Genomic DNA, 21,205 nt, shown 5'->3' with positions numbered 1-21,205 from the left:
CAAATTTCCATTTGCTCTAAAATAATTCACTCTAATATATACTCACTTGAAAAAGCTTATATTTCACAATCAACCCAAAATGATAGCCAATTCTTCTTCACTCTAATGATGTCAAGTTTAGCACATCAATCCTTTATTGGGTCTAATGATCTATGAAATATCTCACAGCTGTACATTCATAATTCAGCTTTGCTTTTGTTCCTAAATAATTGAATTTAGATATTATAGCTCACAACAAAAGTTTACCCACAACCAAAACACTCTAGATAAGGTGTGTATGGCTGTGTTCTTAGTTTTTGAATAACATTTGAGCTTTTATTCAGAGGACATGGAGGAGGGAGAATAGTCTTCTGACAATTACATATTCATCACATACACAAGGATTTTTGAGGCTAATCATATGGATAATACCTTTTAAACTCCAGAAATTCATTGCAAAACCCATTCTGAAGATAAAGTGAAGCAATGTTTGTTATCTCCTACCTTATGAATGTTCCCTTTATCAGGAATACCCGCCCAGGATGGCACATTGGAAAAGCCAATCTTATTCACAATCAAGCAGTAATCTGTTTTATTTCTTTAATTACTCTTATTGTAACCAATGGGCAAGGCCACTCTGGCAGAGAGAACATGGGATTGGTGAATTCTTCTCAGCATAACTTGAAAGCCTCTGAAATTTGAGGAAATGCAAATGTTGCCGCCAGGCTGGGGTGCTGCTCTTCACCTGGGCCTTTCCTGGCTGCTCTCCAGGCCTCTACTACCGGCCTGCTAAACATAATGGACTCTCCTTGCAGAGCAGTGTTTTTCAGTGATTTCAGAAGATGCTTATGCTTATACAATCCTTTGTGCTATTCCAGGCAGATAGGATTTTATGACATGCTATTCACTGCACCCCAAAGTCAAATGAGGTTGTAATGAATAATGTGAGAGATACGCACTGCTCCTCACTCAAGTCCTGGCTGAAATTCTGGCTGCATCAGTCAGTGCAAATTTTATCATTCACTTCAGCAGGGCCAGGGTTCACCCGCCCTGATTTAACAGTCACTGCAAATTTCTGTTTAGGTATGTGTAGGGTATTGCAAAATATGAGAATGAGCTTATTTAGCATGATCCCAACATCTTTCAGTATCTATAGGCAGGAAGGCTGGAACAATTCGTATAGCAGAGGTGCTGAGACCCACTGAACCAAACTGTAAACCCTATGTATAATAGAAACCACTTCAAGCTGGTAGGGCTGTGGCAACCCCAAGTGCTTAGTTCTAGTACGTTGTCTACAGGACAGGTGAAGACATAAACTGTACAGAGTGTGCACGTGTGTAGGAAAGGCAATGGAAAATAAGGCAAAAAAAAATCACATTTCTTAATACGTTGGCCAGTCTGGTCTAATGAAATGAGTCAGTGTGACAGCTCTTAAGCATGACATATGCATCACAAAAAAGAAGACCAGCACAGGTCAGTCTGTTTCTCAGAGGCCAGGAGGCTAATGAAACCTGGATTCTGTTCCTGACATTTCCACAGACTCTTTGTATGACCATGAGCGTGTCACTTCACCTTTTTGTGCATCAATGTCTGTAGACAGAAATAACTTTACCCTACTTTGTAACGGTCTCTGAAAATCAGAGAGGAGAAGCATTCTATAAATGCTAACAAAATTAAGTGCTTCTGACCCTCAGCAAGAGTGATCACCTGTAGGGATGAAATGGTAGTGTAATATTCATACCTTGACTCTTTCATGTACATATCCAAGCCAAGAATATATTTCCAGCATTCAACTCATATTGAAGATCCATAGATAGTTGTCATAAACAAGGCCTCTCACTATATTGTAATAATTGGAACACTTAATTTACAGCAGAAACCAACTGCATGTAAATGTTTGCCAATAGTCACCTTGTAGTAACTGAAGATATACCCTGTTGTAAGTATATAGTGAAACTGTATCACACCTATCACTGTGTATTTCCATTGACAAACAGTGACTACTATAAATGCATTCATTGAACACCTTTATGTTTGATTTTGGATAGATTGCAATTTCTGAAACCATATGTTTTAGTGCAATTAGTTTGGATTTCTCAAAAAATATTATCCTCATAGGTGCTTTTTAGAGGGGTAGTTATTAGCTGTTGTTGTTTCTCTTGGTTTTTATAGGTATTTGCCTTTAATGCCCTAAGTCTTCTGCCTTTCATTTGGAGAAGAGAAATTTCATTTCTTTCCTGGTATTTGTCATGTACCATCAGAATCAACATTTTTCTTTTGAGCAGACAGGGAATATGTAAGTTGTATTTCTCTACTGGCATAAATTACTAGATACTTTCGGTCTAACAATGTATGGAAAACATAATAAACAGTGTATTTGTTTTGGAGTCCTTCTGTGCCCTCCTTAGTTTCCTCATTTCTTATATTAAAGTATTTCCACTTTTCCTCTCTAAGCAATTTTGATCTATTTTTAGCAAACACCATGATTCTAATATAATCATTTGATTATTTAAAACTTTTTCATTATTTTCTCCAGTAATACTTGGCAAGCTGCCAAATAAGAATAGCAATTAAAATAGCAATAGATTCTATTGATTTTGAATCAAATTCCTCTATTGCAATAGGAGCAGGCATGAATAACAAGTTAAACTGAGTGAAGTGTGTATACACTATTTGATTATGAAACAGTAAAAATAAGTGGTTTTGGTCATGTCGGGACTCACCTTTCTCCATTACCATCAACTTCCAGGGCTCAGTTCTGCTCCCATTGCAGTAGCTGAATATTTTGGCATTCGTCTAGACTAGGTTTGGGCCATCAATATTTGTAGAGAAAATTAGTTTTCAATTAGTTTAAAGATGTTTCATTCCTTCTTCTTTTTCCTTCTCCAAACCCAAAACCATAGGTTGTACCTGACTAAACTGTGATTCTCTGGTGTGGCAACATCCATGGTCTGGTAGGACCACAGATGATCCTGGACCTGAGAACCTAGTGGCAGGAAGGCCTGCATCTGGCAGCAGCAGGGCCTGAGCCAGCAGCCTGGCTGAGGCAGCAGGGGCAGGGGCAGAGTGTGGCACCCCAACCAAGGCCAGTAGCAGCAGGGCCGGCAGCCCAGTGTATGACAGGCCATCTGGGGTCGGGTCCAGCATATGGCAGCAAGAACAGCAGCCCAGCCACAGCCAGTGGCAGACAGGGACAGAAGCAGAGCCAGAGGTAGGTAGGGGCAGCAGGCTGGGAAGTCCAACCTGTACATTTATAAAGAGTGGTTTCCCTTCCCATTAAAATGAGGACTGCTTGGGTGCTCTCGTTGTTTTAAATTTTGGAAATTATATAGTTCACCATTGTGTTTGTTCATTTTTAAAAGGAAGCTAGAAGCGGTGTCTCTGTTGATATTAGACAGCACTGTACCTTTAAATACACACAGGGCTGACTTAGAGCAATGGAGGGTTCAGTGGGACCACCAAGACTCAATGTTGAAAATGAGAATTTTTAGTTTCTCACCAACGCTTTTCAACTAAAAAGCCAGTATCCAGGATCCCAAAGGTTACTGCTTGTCTCAGGATGTTTAGACTGTATGTGATTCACTGTCTTCTATAAACACAACTGATGATCATATAACTTTGCATGATAACTTTCATATTGTATTTGAATGTTTTCAGTTACCCTCATTGCCAAAGCCCAAGTCAGCTACTGATCAGGCACGTGTTCTGAAAATAAAATAGTGGCAATGAGGAAAACCTCACTGGCATACATCACATCAAGAGTTCCATGCCCTGTATAACTCCCTGTTCTGTTCAGTCCCTCTTAGGCATATAGTACAGGCCACAATCAGAAGGTAGGATACTGTGCTAGATAGACCATTGATCTGACCAGCATAGCATTCTCATGTTCCTTTTACCCTTTCCATTAGCTGATACCCTTCACCACTGCATCTAGCAAAGGAAATTGAGCATACAGAGCAACATGCTCTATGACAATTACTGTGTAAACCATAGATCTAATCTTATTATGCTTATTCATTCTGAGAAATACTAATCACTGGGGCAAACTGACCCTGTGGAGAGGATTTTTACAGGTACATTCTCATGTGAATTTCCAAGTGAGGCTTACTCCTACACTATCCCATCAGACAGATCCCAGCAGGTCTAGTGATATAGATGGTATGGCACTATAAAAGTGGCTGAGATCCACCACAATGTGGAATGCCATGACTTGCTGTCTGGCCCATTGGTACTGTCCTGGAATAAGGCACTATTCACTGTCAGTATGGGACAGGATATTGAGTCTACATATTTGTCTATATTAATATCTGTTTGGTTATTTGTCCAGAGAACATAGCAGGTTAACTGAGGGTATATTGACACAGCAAAGAAAATCCCACAGCTGGCTCATGCCAGCCGACTCAGACTCAGAGGGCTCAGGCTACAGGGGTGTTTCATTGCTGAGTAAAACTTGGTCTGGAGCCGAGGCTCTGGGACCCTGGAGAGGGGGAGTCCTCATCCTGGTGACAATAAAACCAGAAATGAATTTCATTTAACAGTTCAGCATTTAAAATGTCGCAATACATTCAAAATTCTGTTCGGCCATTAGACAAGAATGTATGTCTCTGAACAATCAGTTCTCCTTTGATAAGCTCTACTGGAACTGTAATCTTCCTCTCTATAATTTAAACATTTTCTCTCCCCAGCACTCATTCTCAATGACTTTCAGCAATAAAAAAAGCTCAGCACATTATTAAACAGGCAAGGGCATATAGAATCATCAGTTTTTCAGAACACCCTGTTGATGCCAAAGAGGAATTTTTCTGTAAAATCCACAATAGCCTGCTTTTCACCACTCATCCTGACACTATCGCAGCATAATAATAGGTAGGAGAAGTACTAAAAGTTAGTGCTTACTAAAATGAAAATAGGACTAAGATTCTCAACCCAACAAAGTCAGTTTGCTTTTAATAATATTGGTTTGTGTGTCCATTAATCAGATCCAATTCTGCATGTTTTAAACTGCAATTCAAACTATTTAAACCCCGGAAGAGACAAAGTCAGCAGATATGTGCACTGCAGACAAGCTGGGTTGTTTCATAGTGGATTAGGCTACATAAAGAGAGACACTCTGTTCTCAGTTATACTGCTGTAAATGCAAAGTGACTGCTTTAGTGCTTTTGAAGGAAACTGATTTACCCCCAGCATAACAGAGCAAAATTTGGCCCAGGCTCTGCAACATTCTGCAATCTTTACAGTCTACATTATTTGCTCTTAAGTTTTTGCTTTTTTTTAAAGCTTGTTTTTGCTTTTTTTAAAGTTTTGCTTTAAGTTTAACTTTTGCTCTTAAGTTTTTTGACTCAAAAAAACTGACACTGCTTCTGGATGGCAGTGAACAGGAAGAGGATGGGCAGCATGCTATCAGCCCAATCTTGCCAACTCCACCATGCCCCCTGGGAGTTGCTGAGCATTCTCAATGCTCATGGAAGGAAGGCATCAGCCCCCTGACAGAATGTGATACAGTGACCCCTGGAGAGTTTGTAGCTTCTTTTTTAATATGTTGTATGTTTTAACTTTTTCTAAGTGCACTCTGTGGGATTCTTCTTTGTCGGAGGACCAAAAATAACAAGAAACTAAGAAAATTAGGCTGTTTTGCAAAGTACTTCTCATTAATCAGCAGCAGCAGCAGCAACCATGGGGTCAGCGCTCGTTGGTGTCTGATGCCTCCCTCGCTATTTCCTTCCATCTTTCCCTGTCCAGTGCGGAGTGGCTTAGTTTCAGTAGACTAGTTCCACACCAATCTACTATATCATCTACCCATTCTCTGTGGGGTGTGCCTCTCCTGTGCGAACCGTCCATTATGCCAAATACCAGGGTCTTGATTCTCCTTTGGTCATTCATTCTGCAAATATGCCCAAATAGCTGTAACTTGTGTTGTATAACCTTCTGCAGTAGATTCTTTCAGCTGTATCTTCCTGTATAATTCACCTTTGGCGATCTTCTGCAACCATCCTACTCTCAGGATCTTTCTATAACAACTCCTCTCAAACGCCAATATTCTTTTCTTTGAATCTTTCATTATCACCTATCTCACAGTCATACATGCTGCTGAATACATGTTTTCAAGACTCTCCACTTTGTTCCTAAGCTAATTGCTTTGCTTTTCCAGATCTTATCCATCACCTTCAAATTCACTCTTGCTATTGCTATTATAGTCACTATTTCCTCTTTACAGGCTAGATCATACATTATGTTGCTCCCCAGATACAAAATTTCCTGCACTGAGGAAGAAAATTTCTTGTGTTAATACACTCCCTTTCTACAACTGGATGCCAACTAAAATATAACAGCCACACACAAAAACACAGTGTTGGTACAAAAAGGGTAATTTGCACTTACAATTTGAAATGAGATTGTATACATTTGTTTAATCAACTGTATTACAATTACAATGAGTATTTGGGTCAAAACATTCAATTGTTTCTTGAATGTGCTACCAAGTTATCTTAAATGTCTTGGAAAAGGCTAGATTCAGCTGATACCCATTCCTTTTTTTAATGGCTTAGTTCAAATAACCTTATGGTGCCAGTGTTTGAGGGAGGTAGGAGTTATAATTACTTCCATTGTTTAGAAACTCAGCATTGTCCAACATGTGCAGTAGTGTGACAGAAAGCCCTTTCAGAACCTTTTTACCTATCATTATGAAGGGGCTGAGCAGTACAAGGGTCACAAGCAGTTACTTGGGCAATTGCGGCCTAAGCTGTGATGGGGCTAAATTTTAAAAAATCTGCACGTCGATTCTGTTCTATGAGTTCTCTTGGACCAGATCTTCCAATCCTCATTCTTACAAATAGTCCCAGTAATATCAATGGCTCAGATTAATCACCAGCCCCTGGATTTTGGGTGGGCCCTGATCCTCTGGGTGTGGTCAGAGTATCCTCTGACAGATCAGACCCAAGGCAAGATATCATCCCCATTTTGATGTTCATGCTGGAGCTTACATGCGAGAGAGGCATCCAGAGTCTTACAGCAGGAGTGGGGAAACTTTTTTTGGGTCCAGAGGCCACTGACCCACAGAACAATCAGTCAGGGTAACACAAAGGTGAGAAGCTAAACAAAAACAAAGAAAAAAAGCCTCACTGATGTTGACCCCCAACTAAGACACCTCACTCCCTTCACATCCAACCCCATGGAGGAGGAGAACCAAGATTCAGGGCTTCCCCCAGGTTAGACAACCTCTTCTGGAGGCCTCGGGCTAGCAAATTTTGCACACACACACGCACGCACACACACACACGCAGAGTTCTAAAGTGGGACTAAAAATGAGGGTTTCTTTGTGAGAGAGGGGGCTGCCTGGAAGCAGGATAGGAGTGCAGGGTCTGGGTGTGAGGGAGCATGCAGGAACAGGTTCTGGATCGGGGGTGGGAGCTGGGAGGAAGGAAGGATACAGAATTGGGCTGTGGGTGCAGGGTATAATTGGGGAGGGACTTGGGGGCACACTTACCTGTGCATTTCCCTGGGTACACTCGTGGCTCAGCACCCCACTGCCACTCCTAAGCACTGCTCCCCACTACTCCCATTGGCCACAATTCTGACCAATGGGGACAGCAGGGGAAAACACACCAGGCCTGCACTGCAAAGCAAAACCTGTTTCCCTGCACTGTTGTTCCCCCACCTAGGGAGAGAGTGGGCAGCAGTGTGCAAAAATGTTTCCTCCACCCATCAGGCAGAGCCTGCAGGATGCATGCATTCCCAGCTTGCCTGTATCCAACCAACAAAACTTGGGGCTCCCCTGCCCCCATAGTGGGGATCCAGCACTGGCACTTCAGCCACACTCAGGGTTTCAGCCCTGCAGCACCAACATGTGTTCCCCATTGCAGAAGCAGCGGAGTCCTGAACCATTCAGGCCACATCAATGAAAACTGTGGGCCACATCCTGCCCACAGGCTGTAGGTTCCCCACCCCAGCTTACAGTAAGGCGTTATGTGCTTGCCCAGAGGCAGAAATGTAGACATCTAGAGGACTTTTACAGCAAAAACATCAGCACCAAGTGAATTAAGAGTGACATGCTGTGGCCGAAGATGAGCTTTACAGATCTCAGAAATGCCTAAATCCAAGGTTTAGGCACCGAAATATTTTTGTGGCCGTGAGCCCATGGGACTGCTTATATGAGAAGAAAAACAGCAGCATCAGGCCTGGACTGGAGAACTTGTCACATTTGTTCAGTCAGGAGTTACACATCAGAAAACAGCTATCAAATTGGTCGTAATAAAATCCTCATGTTGGTTTCAAATCAGAGCCCTTCGGAAGCGAAATAACTCATTCAACAGTGCAACTTTTTCAATCAAGATTATTGCTACTTACAATGCTGTCTGTGTATTCACCAAAGGCACTCTTTCTGGCGTCCAATTTAATGCCATATTTGTACACACTAAGGTTAGAGCATTATCTTTGGAGAAAGACACCTTCAATCTCCTGTTTGTATTTGCTTGAATGACTTGAATGCGGGAGCTGAAAGTTTATTACTTGGGTCTTTGACAATTTTGGGCATGTAGGTGAATGGGAGATTTGATCAGTCAAATTCACATTACAAACAGCAATTGATAAGATGCAAAACTCAGAATGTATCTTTGTTTTCTCACCAAGTGGTAATTATTGATTTTAGAAAGAGTTTAGAGAACCCAATGTTTAACTTCAAGTATAAGAACCAACTTGATAATATAATTTGGAATTCACATTTAATTGGTATCAATGATGCATGCAGTTCATGAAATGCATTACAATAAAGTATTTACCCATAGACCTTGCTAGCATCATGCATTGCCACAGGGTAAGCTGAGATTTGTAAAGCTGACTAGAAGATTCAGGCACACATTTCCCATTAAAATTAGTGGAGTTTTGTTGTTAAATCACCTATTCATCTTTGAAAAATCTCAGCCTAGCCCCCTGTTCATCATGAATATCCCAGTAGAGAACCCTTTGGGAAGAAAACTATGACTAAAGCAAAATAAGAAACTTTCTTATTTTATCTAGCATGAAAAGAAATATTTCTCTTTTTTAGCTATTTGTGAAGCTCAGTAAGAATTCCAGGCAGAACAAAATAATTCAAACTATTGTTTATTTACACAGCCAAATAAAGGGCATATAATGTACACAAGGTTATACCCAAGTATGTAACATTAAGGGCCACTCTGCATTCCTTCTGGCCCACAAGAGTTTTTGGTGAATCAAGAAACCAGGATCAGGTTTAATCATTAAATAAAGGCATGGAAACACTAACCTGGAGGCAAAATCAGCTCTTTGTGAGCCCTATTACACAAGGTATCCAGCCCTTGACTTTCAGACAGGGAGACAGAAAGAGGGGCAACCCTAGCAATTCCCAATTCTATCCTCCGCCTCGATGGATTATTTTCAGGGGTGTTTGGCAAGGGTTGAATTTGGACAAGGTTTCTGAATGCTCTTTCCTCTCTTCAACCATGCACCTAAATCCTGTTAGGAGACTTTTGGGGATAGCTGGTCTCTTTAGGACTCAGAGGAAACAGAGGGATGTATGCTGCTGCCCAAGGCAGGGAATATAGCTATCTGGGCTATTCACAGCACTAAGCACTCTGCTCTGGAGAAGCTGTTTGCAAAATTAGCCCTGTGGGATGCACAGTGCCAAACACAGCACTCCAGCAGCAATTTGAAGGGCCTGGGGCTCCAGCCACCACCACTACCACAGTAGCATTGGCAGCAGCAGGTGGCCCCAGGCCTTGCTGAATCACTGGGCCACAGACTAATTACCCCTTTGTACCTCCCTTTCAGCAGACCTACGTCTACCTGTTACTTAAAATGTAAAATGAAATTGGAAAACTGCAATTACAGGCACAAAGACACATAGGCAAAAAGTAGCATCAAAAATAGAAAAAGATGAATCATAGAAAAAGGTCAGGATTTTTGTTAATAAAATGGATACTACATGAACTAAAATTTAGAAACAATTACATCCAGCAAGATAAAAAATTCAAAGGGAAATAGGCAATGGGATTAAATAACAAAGCTAAAAAAAAAGATGTTGAAGATAGAGCTGGGGAGTTAACTGTTCCCACAGAACATTTTGAAATGTTATAATTTGCTTCAAAATTTGCCACAAAAAATGTATTAAATTTTTGACAAAAACCCAATGTCAATTTTTTGCAAACTGAGAAATTCCGTTTTTTTTCTGTCCTGCTGCCCCCTCTTCTTGTGTGCACCTTTTCCAGAGGCAATGTCATAATAATATTTTCTCTGACTGAAAAACTAAAATGTTTTGACAGAAATGAATATTTTCTGCTAAAAGGTTTTGTGAAAAAAAATTCTCATTTGGACCAGTTCTCAATGCATTATTTCTCCCACTGCTGTCCATATTATATCTTCTTTAGAATTTGATCCTAGATTCTGGAGCTGAGTCTACACAACAAAGTTCTGTCTACAGAAGTCACTGTTGACAGAGTTTTGCCAACAGAACCTCAGCCTACAGAACACGACCACACCTAATAGGGGCTCCCTTTTCGATGCTCTCTGTCAACAGAGAGCGGCCAGACTGCCCAGCCTTCTGTCAACAGAACAGCCAATGGGGAGCTCTGCAATCAGGGCTGCCAAGTAAACTGGAAGCCTTCTCTGTTGACAGAGCGCCCCCACAGCATCTACCCTATTTTTCTGTCTACAGCATCTGTCTAAAGAGGTGCTATGCCTCCAACTTACAAGACATAACTCTGCCGGGAAAAAGGTTGCGTTCTGTCAACAGATTCTAGACAGAACACATTTGTAGTGTGGATACTCCCTAGTTTTGTCAACAGAAGGCCTCTTGTGATTGTAAACATCTTAGAGCAGGGACCAGTGCTTCCAAATCTCTATAACAACAGAGCATACAATACATTTTCATGCTATATAAAGAATTCACAACAGTGACAACAATGTCCTTGCTGAGATACACAGAAGAAATTACAACCAGTCATAGATTCCATGAACAGAATTAGAAGTTAAATAAAATAGAGTAAAATGTAACATAATAGGTAACGTATTATGAACAAGAGCAATTTGTCTTTGTGATCTGAGTTGGCTGTTTGTAATCACAGCATATGCACCCAATCGGATGTCCCCAGCTCCTGTGTTTAAGTTTTGCTGGAGCCACATCTTCAGCATTTGAGATGATTTTGAAATTTTCTAGTCAGGGAATAGCAGAAAACCTGAAAATACAGAATCAGTGGTCTCATCAGCTATCAGGCCATTTTGAGATGCATTCAGAATCTGGACCTAAACTTTATCATCTTCATTAAGATGAATAAATATAGATCCAGAAACATGACACACGTTAGAGGTATCTTGTTTGACAGGACATACTCTGGACATTTATAGAATTCTTTTACCATTGTGGAAAAGTGCACACCTCAATGATTTGCTGGAAACACTCAAGTGGTAGCTGAAAGAGTAGATGCCATCAGTGCTGGCTACAAACACACCTGACTCAACATTATAGGCTTCATTTTCATTAAGAAAAATTTTATGAAAGCTCACGGGAGCCCCTGGTGGTGGGAAGCTGTTCCTTTTCTGAAGGCCAACAGAGAAAGCAGTGATGTCACTTTCTTTGCAGTCTCCCTTCTGTCCTTTTTCCCCTTTTCGTCCAGGAAGTCCAGGTGGCCCTTGTTTTCCAGGATAACCCATCTTCCCATTAACCCCAGGATTTCCTTTAAGACCTGGAGCCCCTCGGACACCTGGTGGCCCTGCATAACCCTTTGCCCCCCTCTTACCTGTTTGCCCTCTTTCCCCTCCATGCCCCTTTTCTCCTGGACTCCCACTTGGCCCAACATCACCCTTTGGACCTGATATTCCAGGCTCCCCTTTGTCTCCCTTAAGTCTGAGAGGACCTTGAAAACCAGTGCTTCGAGCAACACCTTTATTGCTGTTCGGACAGAAAGATGATCTACCTTGTTCTCCTTTCTGACCAGGAGGCCCTGGTTTACCTAGATCACCTTTGGGTCCTTGATTACCCTTGTCTCCCTTTTGTCCTTGTGGTCCAGTTTCTCCCAAGGGCCCTTGTATTCCTTTCTTCCCAGAGTTACCTACAAAGTAAACAGTTGTATTTCAGATATCAGCACAGGGGTGAGGAAATGTTTATGCTCTTTGTCAAGTGTGGTATGTCCCAAACAAACCTACAATAACACTCAGGTCCATATCAGAATGTTCACTTGACATGTTAATTTTATAATGGTCATTATATACTGTGAATGATTATATAAAGCTAAGCTTATGAAAATGCAAAAAAGGCACCCATCTGATATTGTTCACAGTAGACAAATATTTAAAAGAATATTGAAAAGTCTTATCACCTTATGCTCTTTGTCATTTGTACACTACCCTTCCTTTAAATGATTTAAAAAAATCAGGACATAATTTAAAATGTATATGTTTTTAAAAGTTCTGAAAATAAGTTGTAAATTATGTAATTTAGAGATGGGTCAAAATTCAAATCTGGACCCACACTTCCCCAAAATTTAAGTGTGCTAGATCCAAAGGTGTGATTTGGAGTCATCTCTAATCTGAGATGTTGATGTACCATGTGATACATTGACCTACCGCATTTAGAAGTAGTCCTCATACCATCTCAAAAGAACACATCCTTGAAGAGCTAGCCAATTAAAAGTGATCAGCAATTCCATTCTGAAATCATTTTCAAGCTTTAAGGACCTATATAGGATTTCAGTCAAGATTAAGTGGCCTGATCCTCTAGAGGTGTACATGCATTAGTAACGTTAAACATTTCTTGTTGGCTACATAAGGACAAATCCACTCATTTTAAATACTATCATAATTTCTACATAAAGGGGAGAATAGAACCAGTATAAAAACAGCACTGATATACCAAACAATATACCCAGCTATTATCCTGTATTATGCCTAAAATTTTCAAAATTTGTTCCATAGCACTTTAGTTGCTCCTAAATGTGGATTTATTACAAGTGGAAGTATAATACAGTAAAAGCTCCTTTATCCTGAATGCAATTAATCAGGAAGCTCAATTAACCAGCATTTCTGATATCTTCCACTAAAAATCTTCAGTCTAGTCACTGGGACTAGTATACTGCCTTGCATATTATGCAATTTCATATTGAGGGATTTACTCAAAAAAGCCCCTTCCAGGGTGTGTCAGAGGGTCCTTACAGATTAAATCTAATCTCCTGCACCTTCTACATCTACAGTGATAACTGATGCTGATAATGATGACCCTGAAGCGCTGCAGGGCCTTCTGAATCAAAGAAAGATTAAATTATGTCCAGTATAGGTTTAATGTTAAGTGTATTTGTAGTGATTCAGGTGCACGCCATGCACTGCCCTGAGTAATAGGCAGCGTCATAAGATACGTTACTGTACATAACACTTAACCTGAATACATCTAAGTGCTACAAGAAACCAACCACTCTGCACAGCAGTACTACTATGGAACTGGTGAGTACCTGAGTACTGCTTTATAGTTTATTCATGCTATTGTATTCTCATTCTTTAAAAATTGGTATTCCATTGGCAAAGTATAACCCTCAGTTAACCCCTATTCCTGTAATGTGCCAGCTAACAGAGCTTTTACTGTAACTAGAATGGTTGAAAAACTACAGTCTAATAATTCCTTAAATATTTGTTTACAAAGGCTAAAAGCACTTCATAATAGTCATTTCAGTCTATTGAATCAATAGCTCTTGTCTTGAAGAGTCCCTAAATATATACTTAAAATATCAGTAAAGTATGTTTATTTACACACCCAGCAGCAGTGATTCCAAATAACCCCGTTATGACTCATCATGCTGAATCTCATATACTTCTAGAAAGGTTTGCACTTTTCTTAGCTATCATTAACAATGCTAGGTTAGCTGTAAACTAGCATGCATGTATGTGTAATCTATAATATGGGAAGTTGTGTCACAAAAAAGCCAGTGGAATCAGGATGGTTCTCAGTTTGCTCCAAGGTGTCTATTCCAGCTACAGCAAGAATAGCAAATTATCACACAACCCCGTGTGACTTGTGATCCAGTGACTAGGCACAGTAGGACAAGGTGGGTTTTGTTTTGTTTACATTCTGTAGTTACATGCATGCTCATGGTCAGTGCATAAGCAATGGGTCCAATTTAGAATTACACATAAAATCCAGATTTGTGGTTGTTCAGCATAATGCCGATGCATTTGCTTTTACTTAGGAAATACATCAATTGAGCTCATTTGAAAAATGTTGCTGACCAAAGGGGTTAAGTGATAAGATTACCTGGAAACCCTTTTTCACTCCGTTCTCCCTTTTGTCCAGGACTGTCACAGAAGCACTGTTTTTCTGCTGTACTACTGCTTTCCTTTGGTGTATTAATGGAGAAAGAAGCAAAGTGATCATCAAATACCATGCTTTCATTAGCACCAAGTAAGGAGATTAAGACAGTATCCTTTTCCTCCTCCCGTCTAGGATCATCTGTTACTGAAAAAGTGCTCTCAGCCTCTGTGGTGGTAAATACTTCTGAAATGTCTGGTTGTGTAGAGCCAATCAAGGCAGGCTTCAGCTCTTGAATGTGATTTTCCACTCCACCTGCTCCATTGTTAAAGAGAGAGGTTGCTGGGGATGTTACAGCATGCTGGGAACTTACTTGAGTCCCACGATCTGTGACTGGATCGGTTTCAGTTGTCCCCAGGTCTGGACCACAAGGAACAGTAGATGATTGTTTAGGATCCTCAGTTTCAGCAGCACCCTTGTGGGCATCTATTGTGAATAACTGTTTGGGAGCTAGACTGAAGATAGTTGTAGATGCCACGGGGCACCAGACGCTGCACAGCACAGCCTGTGTCAAGAGTGTCGAAATCATTCCAGTAATAATCAGAATGCACACTGTAAAATACAAGTGACCGAACTATTAGCTGTGCTCTTACAAGAGAGGTCTGAATGGATAAAGTAATGCACACACTCACATTAATAGGCACAAGGAGTAATTAGAATGGCAGTCTATTATAAAATGTCAGAATGTATTTCAGTGAACACACTACTGACTCCTGTCATAGGCCCAAGTTATGGAGGACTTCATATGGGGGCATAAAGGTCAAAATGTACAAGCTTTGGTAAGGAGGCAAAATGAGCGAGGATTTCACACACACGTGTGAAACGTGAAGGGGGCAACTCAAAGAGGGAAAAGGGAGGGAAAGTGCCAGTGTGGTTTGGTGCTGCATGTAGTGGTCCTCACACAGCACTGATCTACTTGGCTAATACCCACAAGGGAAGGAAACAGTGGCTTGAGACCACTGCTTCCTCCTCTCCCCTTGGCCCCCAAATCCCCACCCCAGAAGCAGTGAATGTGTCCCAGTAACATAAGTGTATGTGTGCTTCTTTCCAGTTCAGGGGTTAGAACCTCTTCAGTTTCCTGGGAGCATTTGTGAGTAGACTCAGAATGGGGCCCAAGAACTGCAACTGGTAACCAAGGCTCAAATCCAAAATCCTTAGGCTTTGTCTATACTACACAGCTTTTAGCGACAAGGATCTGTTGAAACAGCCATGTCACGAAAATTCTGGCAGCATAGCTGCTGTTTGTCAGCTCTTTTGCTGACAATATACTTGCACTCCCTAATACTGTTCAACTGCCAGTGTTGAAATAGCCTTAGTGTTGATAAAACATTTTCCATTCACAGACCACAAAGTACTTCACAGACATTAACAAGTTAAACTTCATGACTCTTCCTGAGAGGTAGAGAACAACAAGAAGTCTTGTGGCACCTTATAGACTAACAGATATTTTGGAGCATAAGCTTTCGTTGGCAAAGACCCACTTCATCAGATGCATGAGTGGTGGGGGGGTGGTTTCAGAGGGGTATTTATAGAGTGGGGTCCCAGTAAAAGAGAGGGCCAGCGCTGACAAGGTCTATTCACCAAGGTGGAAATGGTCCAGTATCAATAGTACTTACCAAAAGAGAAAAAAAAGTTAGATCAGACAGGGGGATGTGAGCCTTTGTCAGAATCTAATGGGGAGATATTAACGCCCAGGGCAGAGAAGCTGGTTTTGTGAGCTGTGAGCCACTCCCAGTCTCTGTTTAATCCTTGGACCCCACTCTTTAAATACCCTTCTAAAACCACCCCCTCACTCTCGAATGAATGCTTAGGGGTTATTGTGCATATCAACAAGTATGTTCCTCCAGGAAGGGAGGTCCAGATTACTATTTTGGTGTTATGAGGATAAATAGCAGTTTGTAACTTGCAATAATGATGATAAGTGAATCTTACTTACATACAAAAAAAAACTAGACAAAAGTTATCTGTAGATATAGGCATATATTTTAAACATTTTAGTTAATGTGCTAGTACATTTTAAAACCCTGCTGTGGACACAAGATAAATCGTATTTTAACAATCTATAATCTGGCAGAGGTGAACCCTAGCAGTCGCAACTGTCCCAGTTGCACAGCACACTATGCCGTTAAATATGTTTTCTAACATGTTTTTAAAAGGCACCTTTCAGCCTAACCCAGATGCATCCTTGGGTGTTAACAGTCCCAGAGCCTGAAAAAATCCACTTGCCTCTGAAGAGGAGGAAGCTGAGTGAATGCCAGGAACCTCTGCAATATCTAAGCTCCCACATTCAAAAATTATATTTCTAGCCCGTATGGTGCTGATATAAGTCTTTTAAACATAAGACATATGCATTAATCAGTCCACATGCTGCAAAGATTCCCACTGAAGCCCAGAGGAGTACGACAGAGCAGGATAAGTCCTTTCCTTGTGCACAGTTGCCCCCAGTGACATTAATGAGAGCTCATCACATAGTTGAAGAGAAAACATACATCTCGTAAAAAGTTGGTAGGAAAAGAGTAGTTAAGCTACACAGTCAAATTCACTGCCAGCTTCTTACCTGAGAGAAAATCTGTGCCCATGACACTGAAAACCCAAGCTGAATTAACAGACTTAAATACCAAGATGAAGAACAAAGACCATGTATACGTTGCAATAATTAAAGATATGCTCAGAGAAAGATCAGTATATCTCCATTATAAATAATGAGCTGTAGGCAAGGCTGCCAAAGGCAATGATTTGTTCATTATCGTGCCCTTTGTAGTTAATTTTTTCTTCACAATTTCTTTTTGATGTCTAAAATAATACTTCAGAACTCAAACCTTATTATTACATCCATTACCTGTTATTTAGAGGAATAATGGGCAACCAGCCCCTACACAAAAGCATATGGAAAATGCATTTAACAGTTTAAAGGAACAAAGGCCAAATCCTGAATCAGGGTAGGTCTCACACACAAAAAAAGACATACTAATTTTGTCTGAATACGCACTTCCAGAATTATTTAAAAGAAAACTCTAGAGTTTAACAGGCCAGTTAGGTCAAATTTAGACAAGATACAGCTGTTATAAAAAAGAGTTTTAGATTTGTATTATTCTTAGGCTAGGTCTACGCTGGGGTTTTGTTGACAAAAGGGGCCTTCTGTCGCCATAACTAGGGGAATGTCTACGCATTTAAAGCATTCTGTCGACAGATTCTCAACAGACCTTTGCATTTGCCTCGACAGTATTATTCCTCAAAAATCTGAGGCATAACAATCTCTCGATAGAGTACTGTCTACAGGGGTACGTCTACACTTGCATTCCTCTCTCGAAAGAGGTATGCAAATGAGGGAAATCGAAAATGCAAATAAGTTTCATATTAGCATATTTGGCACTCATTTGCATATTCTTATTTCAAAAGAGCTGTTTTCGAAAGAAGAATATCAGTGTAAACGCTGCTCTTTCAAAAGTAAACCCCATCTTTGAAAGAATCCTTCTTCTCTTTATTTAATGGGAAGAAGGATTCTTTCGAAGATGGGGTTTACTTTCGAAAGAGCAGCATCTACACTGGTTTTCGTCTTTCGAAAGCAGCTCTTTCGAAATAAGAATATGCTAATGAGGTGTCAAATGTGCAAATATGAACCTCATTTGCATTTTCGATTTCCCTCATTTGTGTGCCTCTTTCAAAAGAGGAATGTAAGTGTAGACGCACCCCAGATGTGTAATGTAGACACTTCTGTCGACAAAGAGGGCTTCCACTTGCCAGGCAGCCCTCTTTACAGAGCTGCCATTATACTTTCTGGCACCAGACGGCAGTGCAGCCTTGGCAGCTCTCTGTCAACAGAGCAAGTTGTTGTGTAGAAGCAATCTGTTGACAAAGGTTCCCTCAAGATTTCCCTGTCAACAGTAAACTTCTGGCGACAGATGCTTCTAGTGTAGACGTAGCCTTAGCCATAGCCGCTTGAAGATGACAACAGGAGGTTCGCTGCTCTGTGCCATAGGGGAGCCACTCTGGGCAGCGAACACTGGGCAGGAGAACAGAGCAGCCTGCTAGCTGCACACACAGGCAGCACAGAGAGATGCAGAATGTATGCAGACTGGGCTGGCTCTGAGGTCCAGCTCCATAATTCACAAGCCCCACTGGCAGCCCCAGCCACAGGAATGGCAGGGTGGGGAGCTGGCTGAATACCAGCTCCTCTGCTTTCACAAAAAGAGCACTGGGTATGACAAAGCTGTTTTACTCTGTTCAGCTCATGAACATGTGTTTCTAGATTCCTTCCTTCGCAATACAGAGAATTCAGACATAGAAATAACTTTTTGCAGTGCATTCACACAGATGAATTTGTGACTACATGAAATAATAAATACAAGCTAAACACTAAATTAATGCATAGCAACTCCCACTATTGAGAAACAATCTATGAAGAGGGACAGTTCTATCATTTTTGATGTTAGGTTTTATCTGTCCAATAGATGGCAATGTTAGACTATCATATATTGCCTCATTGTTCAAGTCCACCTGGTCCCTCATTAACAAAAGCTATTGTGCTGCAGTAGCAGAGAGGGAGCCGTGCTAGGCTATATGCTATCAAAATAAAAAAGCAGTCAAGTAGCACTGTAATGACTAACAAAATAATTATTAATTAATTTGTTAGTCTTTACAGTGCTACTTGACTGCTTTTTTTTCCTATTGTGCTACACTTACTAAGCCATGTTAAAACTATATAATTGTTATCTTTTTAATGTTGTGAAGTCTGGGTTAGTAACTGTTGTATGTGGCAGTGGATTTACAGGTCTATACAAGATCAAATTTCATTCAACATTGACTCTTGTCCTGCTCCTTCCCAGAACAATGTTGATAAACAGTGATGCCATTTCGCCTGCAATTCGTTTTTTACAGCATAATATAGAGATGATGACCTTGTAATGAAATAAGGAAATGGGAATTCTTTCTTTCCCCTGACACACCCACTTCAGTTGAGAAATAAAAGTATGACTTGTTATAAAGCATGATTGTTAGTCAACTTGAAGCCACTTTTTGTTAATGTCAGTTAGCATGAAAGCTTTTTATGTTTCACAAGCAATCTGGTAGCGCATTAGAGATTAACAAATGTATTACATCAAGAGCTTTTGTGGGTAAAAACTTCTTCTTATTTGTGAAGCTACAGACTAACACGGCCACTTCTTTGAGACTTTTTATGCAGCAATCGCAAAACCTGAACTTCAGCTGTAACCTCCTGACACAATAGCCCTTGTGCGTATTGCTAAGGATGAACCAGGAATTCGGGTAAGTTTTCTTGTTAAAAAAAAGGGATTATACATTTAATGTAAAGTGCAATATCTATAAATGTTTAAAATATTATAAAGTATCATGATATAGGAAGGAAATTGCAGGATAGAGTGACCTGACATTTTTAATTTAGTTCTGGGCTCTAGTCCATTGAAGTCAGTGGCAAGACTTCCACTGAGTGCAGTGGGCTTTGGATCAAGTCCTAAATGATGGTGTAAGTTATAAAATCACCTGTACTAGAAAGACAAGTTCCCTGGTAATCCACAGACAGGGGACAGACAAGTAATGCTACGACATGAAGGCTTGCATTACAATCCCCACCCTCTCAAAGGTGAGAAAGTATCGAGGATGAACAGTTTGGTCCTTGGCCTCTCCTAAAGCTTCCAACAAGCCAGATATTTTATGAATTAGCTGTCATTATTGGAAGGCAACAGAGTCAGGATCCCTGCACTTATTTTCTAGCTCTGTCACTGACTTGCTGTGTGATCTCAAGTAAAATGAGAGACTGATTAATATCCCATTGAAGATAATGTAAAGACTCCCATTAACTTCAGTGGGCTTTGGATCAAGCTCTAAGAATCCAATATTTTAAAGGCAGTTCAGCTCCTTAAGATGCAGGTAGCCATTCAGTGGGATTTTCAAAGGGACTCTTGTTAGCCGGTGGCCGGGTAATGTGCGGTGAGATACCAACTATTCCCTTGTTACCATCCGAGTCTTTAACTGCTAGAGCGCAGGCTCCTTCGCAGCGGGCAGACTGGGCCAGGCTGACGGATGCCCCAGGGTCCTAAACACCCGAGTCTTTTATTGCTAGAGCAGGGAGCTCCTAGCACTCTCACTTATGGCCAGGCTGTGGTAACCAAACGGTTAAAGTTCTTTTTATTGTGCCGGCTGTGTTGGAGAGATAGAGAGTAACAGCAGTCAGGCTTAGATCTTAACTAGTTACAAGTTTATTAAGCTACAGTTATAAGCATGCGGTTACAAAAGGCTATTGTCTACTTCTTATATGCTAGCAGAGTACAGCTGCGTCTACACGTGCACGCTACTTCGAAGTAGCGGCACCAACTTCGACGTTAGGCGGCAAGACGTCGAAGTCGCTAACCTCATGAGGAGATAGGAATAGCGCCCTACTTCGACGTTCAACGTCGAAGTAGGGACCGTGTAGACGATCCGCGTCCCGCAATGTCGAAATTGCTGGGTCCTCCATGGTGGCCATCAGCTGGGGGGTTGAGAGATGCTCTCTCTCCAGCCCCTGTGGGGCTCTATGGTCACCGTGGGCAGCAGCCCTTAGCCCAGGGCTTCTGGCTGCTTCTGCGGCAGCTGGGGATCTATGCTGCAGGCACAGGGTCTGCAACCAGTTGTCAGCTCTGTGTATCTTGTGTTGTTTAGTGCAACTGTGTCTGGGAGGGGCCCTTTAAGGGAGCGGCTGGCTGTTGAGTCCGCCCTGTGACCCTGTCTGCAGCTGTGCCTGGCATCCCTATTTCGATGTGTGCTACTTTGACGTGTAGACGTTCCCTTGCTGCGCCTATTTCGATGTTGGGCTGAGCAACGTCGAAGTTGAACATCGACGTTGCCAGCCCTGGAGGACGTGTAGACGTTATTCATCGAAATAGACTATTTCGATGTTGGCTGCACGTGTAGACGTAGCCTACAGGTGTT

The 21,205-nt window shown here is 41.2% G+C and overlaps 1 protein-coding gene across 1 annotated transcript in view; it reads right to left on the bottom strand.

The window, feature by feature from the left end:
• OTOL1 (otolin 1) overlaps positions 1-14,810 on the bottom strand; it is a 29,173-nt gene extending 14,363 nt beyond the window's left edge. Inside the window, exons 1-3 of the mRNA XM_075004178.1 lie at positions 14,595-14,810; positions 14,228-14,309; positions 11,904-12,038 (exon numbers count right to left, since the gene is read on the bottom strand). Coding sequence (XP_074860279.1) covers positions 11,904-12,038; positions 14,228-14,309; positions 14,595-14,810 — 433 coding nt within the window. The remainder of the gene's footprint in view (positions 1-11,903; positions 12,039-14,227; positions 14,310-14,594) is intronic.
• Between the last annotated feature and the right edge of the window lie 6,395 nt (positions 14,811-21,205).

Source organism: Carettochelys insculpta, chromosome 10 (assembly GCF_033958435.1).
Source record: "Carettochelys insculpta isolate YL-2023 chromosome 10, ASM3395843v1, whole genome shotgun sequence".
In the NCBI taxonomy this organism is placed as follows: Eukaryota; Metazoa; Chordata; order Testudines; family Carettochelyidae; genus Carettochelys; species Carettochelys insculpta.
The sequence above is the reverse complement of the archived record's forward strand: the minus strand, read 5'-3'. Positions and strand labels throughout refer to the sequence as shown.